This window comes from Vitis riparia, chromosome 17 (genome assembly GCF_004353265.1).
Source record: "Vitis riparia cultivar Riparia Gloire de Montpellier isolate 1030 chromosome 17, EGFV_Vit.rip_1.0, whole genome shotgun sequence".
Lineage (NCBI taxonomy): Eukaryota > Viridiplantae > Streptophyta > Magnoliopsida > Vitales > Vitaceae > Vitis > Vitis riparia.
The window spans coordinates 3,692,016-3,696,980 of record NC_048447.1 but is presented as its reverse complement, the minus strand read 5'-3'; the positions used below and the strand labels follow the sequence as shown (position 1 = coordinate 3,696,980).

Genomic DNA, 4,965 nt, shown 5'->3' with positions numbered 1-4,965 from the left:
TCAATTTTCATTTTTTTTATTATAAAAATAAATATTGTTTCATCTGGGACCCGCAGGCCACTTTATTTGACTTGTGGCTTGCAAGAAAATCAAGGGTGTGTTTGTTAACATTTTTTTATAATAATGAATAAGATTTTGTTTAAAAACTCAATTCCAAAAGAATGACCTTACCCTTGGTGTTTTAACAGTTTAATCTAGTAAGTTAAAATATTTACATTAATTCTTTTCTAAACTATCACCTTCTTTCAAGAATATATAAATTTTTCCAAAATTATTTTTCATAGTTTTTTGAAAGCAACCTCCAAACAGACCCTAAACCTCATTGTTTTTTTTCTTTATTTATTTATTTATTTAGAAACTGCTGACCAATCCATGTGCCTTATGTTTAGTGTCTTATGTATTAAATTAAAACTTGATCACCAGTTGGGCGATGGACTTGAATAGTGAGCCTCTGAAAGTTCCATGAAAATGGGTTCATCTTCTGGAAACTTCAATTGGTTTTTCTTCTTGTTTAGAGAATATAAAACCATATCGTTGAATATTCATGTCTGTGGATTTGTTTTGTGGTTGGGGTTGTGGGGTATAGATATGGGTTTGAAAGAGATGTAGAGAGCGGTGGTTTGACCCACTGACCAGCTTTTAAATAGCCCTTTTCTTGTGTTCATTCTTCCATTGTAGATCAGCTATAGAAAGGTGAGAGATCAGAGAAGACATCATCATGAGGGAGCAGTTCTCAGATGAGTGTGGTGGAAGTCCATTTATGAGCCCGTTAGGGACGACTCCAGAGAGAAGACCCTCTTCTCTATCTGAGCCTGCCAGTCGTGTCCAAAGTCCCTCTTCTTCAGATGACTCTTCCAACTTCATCAAAACAAGTAATAAACGCTTCTCTCTCTCTCTCTCTCTCTCTCTCTCTCTCTCTCTCCATGGATGCTGATCATGAAGTATTACTATTCTTTTGAATGCAGAAAATAGAAATTCGGTAGTGGGTCGCATGAACAAGTTGGGGAAGAAGACACACAGTTTTGCTTTCAGGGTTCGGGAACATGGTACGTATGCAATAATTAATTGTTGAGAAATGCTATAAACGATGATAGTGAACATAAAGGAGAAGCGATGGATGTATGTTAATTTGTGTGTACTTGCAGTGAGACTGGGGCCAAAGCTATCAGAAACAGTGAAGGGGAAGCTGAGTTTGGGGGCAAGAATCATACAAGAAGGTGGAAGGGAGAAGATATTCAAGCATATATTCAGTGTGAACGAAGGAGAGGAGCTGTTGAAGGCTTCACAGTGCTACTTGTCAACAACTGCTGGTCCAATTGCTGGCCTCCTCTTTATTTCCACTGAAAAGGTTGCTTTTTGCAGTGAAAGATCCATCTCTTTAACTTCTCCATCTGGGGAAATTGTTAGATCACCCTACAAGGTATTTTCCTATTTTCTCCTCTCCACTGATCAATTTTGGCAATAATGAAAGATCTATCACTTTGCCAGGAAAATTCATGAATGAGTTCTAACACCAAATTTAAAATCTGGGTTCCATATACAAACTTATAAAGAAATGGGAATTTTTTTTCATCAAGTGGATCTTTTTTAATTGGGTGACACTTTATCATATCATAGAAAAACGCTTTTTATGATAAATATGTACCTTAATTTGCTGGGAGCAGGTTAATTAATGGGAGATCTGATATGTCAAACCATGAATCCAGTTAAGCAGAATTTGGTTGAGTCCTATACCCCTGTCTAGTGTGAATCCCTTTGTTTTGTTGACTTGACTTGTTGGTGGGTCGCCTACCACAGGTAGCCAACTTGGCAACAGCAGCCTTATCCCTATATTTTATCATTTACAGATCTACTAATGCAGTCCAGGAAAATTGCATCCTTGATTTCTCCTTTGGTTGCCATATGAGGCTCTCGTATTTTTATTTTAAAAAATTATATTTAATGCCTTAAAAATGGAAATTATTATTATTTTTTTTGTTGAATTTGGAATAAATATATTACACAAGCTCTCTCTTGCTCATTATGCATACTTTTTTTTTTCTTTTAATGTTAGTACCATTTCTATCTTAGCTTCGTGCATTTTAATTAAATCATTGTTTGTTGACCTTCAATTGTAGGTTTTGATACCAGTGAGAAAGATAAAAAGAGCAAAACAAAGTGAAAATGTGAACAAGCCTGCACAGAAGTACATAGAAATAGTTACTACGGATGGTTTTGAGTTTTGGTTTATGGGATTTTTGAGGTATGAGAAAGCTTTCAAGAATCTTGAGAAGGCCATTTCTATGTACAACTAAGTTTGTAAATTTTCTTATTCAATAGAGAAGATAGATAAGTTTGTTTGGTAATTATGTTTTGTTTTTTCCTCCTTTCCTCTTTTTCTTTGTGAGTTTGGGGAATAAAAAACTTCTCCCATGTTTCACTTTTTTGTACAAAATTATATAATAGAGAATATTTGGTGTTCATTCTGCGACTTTTTTCTTGAATTAGACATCAAGGATAGATCAAATCTTTTATAACATTTAATGTCATACCTGAAAGTTTGTTCTAAGAGTCATTATTTGGGTGATCAATCGTCAAACTTAAGAGTAACATTATTATATCCAATACTTTTTATATTGGGCAACAAGTATCTTGATTAGAAGTAATTTTGGTAAAAATGTTTTTAATTTGTAATACATTTATCAATAGTTTTTTTATTTTTATTTTATTTTTCTAAATAAAAGATATTTTCAGAAAGTTTTCAAAGTGTTTGGATATAAACAAAAGCAAATGATTTTATAATGTTTTTAGTGATATAATAAAAATCATTTCAAATTAATGATTTTTGAATCTTTTTTTAAAATTAATTTTTAAAACCTTGTCAAAAACAAAATATTTATAAAAAAAATCAAGTTTAATTATTAGAAAATGTTTTTAATTCTCTTATAATCATTTATATATAAATTCTTACTCAATATATATTAAGGTAATTGAGATCAAAACCCTAATAATGCAGTAGTTTGAAGCAAAAAAGGTTGTTATTGAAATAAAAATCAATACTTCCCTTTGTATATTAAAAAGGGTAGGATATCCCAAATAAATGTAGCCGTTGTAGCCAGGAACTTTGGTGGATAATGGTAGAAATTGAGGCCCACAGACAACTCTGCAAATGCCAAAAAACAGGTATATCGTATTATCTCTTAACCCATCTCAGCTATAGTTTCTAAACTTTTATTTTTATTTTTATTTTTGAGGTTTATGGGAAATACTAATTTATTCTTTATGAAAATGATAGAAGTGCTGAAAGCCCTTTTAACAAATAATTGTTAGATACACTTAAATGGAGTATTTTGTAAAACTTAATACTTATTATTTAATAATTTAAGTTAAATTATATTTAAGTAATTGAATTAAAACTTGTTACTTAATTCTTACTTTAAGTATTAAGATTATTTAATAAAATTAACTTAAAATTTATTCTAAATAATTAATTATTGACATATTTATCTTATAAATTATAACTAAGGTAAAAAACGTCAATATAAGTCGTAAAGTAGCAAAAAAAATTATAGAGGTAAGGGAAATGATAAAAAAATAAAATAAAACAAAGAAGTGGACTTAAAAAATAAGTTAATTATTTTTACTTATTACTTAAAGTTGATTTTGACTTTAAATTATCTTATTAAATTATTTTACCCATCATTCTCAATTTACTTAATCATTTAAATTAAATTATTAAATTACTTTAACTTATTAACTTGATTCATCGATCACTTGTTCATCTCTTATTTATTACGATCCCAGGGAAGCAGACACACTATTCCTTAAGAGTTTTCAGCAGAGAATTCATGTAGAATATGTTGTTTGGCAGAAAAGAAAAACAACAAAAACGGCATTAATGTTTGTTATTAGCAAATCCTCAAGCCTTCTTGAACATAACCCTGAATGGCGCATCAGTTGTTAAAGCCAAACGCCTGTATCCCTTCTGGATATAAACGCCCACGTCTCTGCAAATCACCTTGCAGAAGTTGCACACTGTTGGACAGAAGACCAGCTTGTAATCATCTCCATATTTCTCAATCTTGAACCAGTTGCTCAAAGTTGCACGCCCCGGGTTCCCTTCAACCCCCCCTGTCGTGATAAACCGTTGTCCCGTTGATTCATCATACTCAAGCTTCCACACAGTGGATTGTGCACAGATTGTGGCAGCAGAGAACTTGATGTTATGATCAGTGGACACTCGGATCACATCTTGCTTGGGGTTCACTGGAGTAAACGTCAATGGGAGACCATGTGATACCTCCAGCTTGTCTTGGACCACATCCAGCGGGCAGGTCTTGTTCCTGACGCTCGCCACGGTGAGGCCGCCGCCTCTCCCACGGATGACCGGCAGGATGTAGTAATCAACCCCAGATCGGAGCTGCTTTCCCTCAATGTCAAGCACTGGATCAGGTGCAGCTTCGGCAGCCCCAGGGAGAGGGTTGAAAGCAAGGGCAATGAGAAGCAAGGAGAATAGTAGTAGGGATGAAGTCTTCATTGTAGTTTGTAGGCAGAAGTGAATGGAGGAGCAATTTGTATTTGTAGAGCTCTCCGATGGGTTGAATAAAGCTTTCTGACTTTGTGTATGTGGTCTTGGGTTTATGGTCGATCTGAACCCAATTTCAGTCAAGAACCATTCAATAACAATTCAATTTAACCCAACCCAACCCAACCTAACCCACCATCTATTTCAAGATAACCTAAATTTAATTCTATGTCCTTTTTCCAAATTTAAATTAGACTCAAATTAATTAAGGCAGACCGACAATGCTTTTCCCAAGATTGACGAGCACAATAATTAAGTTCAAACACTATATATTGCAATGTCAAAATCCCTTATCCTTACTGCGCGTATTTCAGTCAAGATTGGCGACTTTAAATGACACCGCATTGGGTGGGTCCTACTTGGTAGGCTAGCGTATATTTTAATGCAAAGTGGACACCACC

The 4,965-nt window shown here is 33.7% G+C and overlaps 2 protein-coding genes across 2 annotated transcripts; one reads left to right on the top strand and one right to left on the bottom strand.

The window, feature by feature from the left end:
* The first annotated feature begins 474 nt into the window (after positions 1–474).
* On the top strand, positions 475–2,468 carry LOC117903957 (GEM-like protein 4). Its single transcript, XM_034816471.1, has 4 exons — positions 475–872; positions 966–1,046; positions 1,146–1,420; positions 2,118–2,468. Exons 1-4 carry the CDS (start codon positions 719–721, stop codon positions 2,292–2,294), a joined length of 687 nt encoding a protein of 228 aa, XP_034672362.1. The 5' UTR covers positions 475–718; the 3' UTR covers positions 2,295–2,468.
* Positions 2,469–3,753: 1,285 nt separating this feature from the next.
* Positions 3,754–4,628, bottom strand: LOC117904827 (kunitz trypsin inhibitor 5-like). The gene has a single exon (XM_034817598.1). It carries the CDS (start codon positions 4,514–4,516, stop codon positions 3,899–3,901), a length of 618 nt encoding a protein of 205 aa, XP_034673489.1. The 5' UTR covers positions 4,517–4,628; the 3' UTR covers positions 3,754–3,898.
* Positions 4,629–4,965: the final 337 nt, after the last annotated feature.

Excerpts from the sequence above, each read along its gene's own strand:
- LOC117903957 (XM_034816471.1), top strand. The coding sequence starts at position 719 with ATGAGGGAGCAGTTCTCAGATGAGTGTGGTGGAAGTCCATTTATGAGC. Across the intron at positions 873-965 it reads TTCCAACTTCATCAAAACAA|AAAATAGAAATTCGGTAGTG; the intron begins GTAATAAACGCT and ends TTTTGAATGCAG. Across the intron at positions 1,421-2,117 it reads TTGTTAGATCACCCTACAAG|GTTTTGATACCAGTGAGAAA; the intron begins GTATTTTCCTAT and ends CTTCAATTGTAG.
- LOC117904827 (XM_034817598.1), bottom strand. The coding sequence starts at position 4,516 with ATGAAGACTTCATCCCTACTACTATTCTCCTTGCTTCTCATTGCCCTT.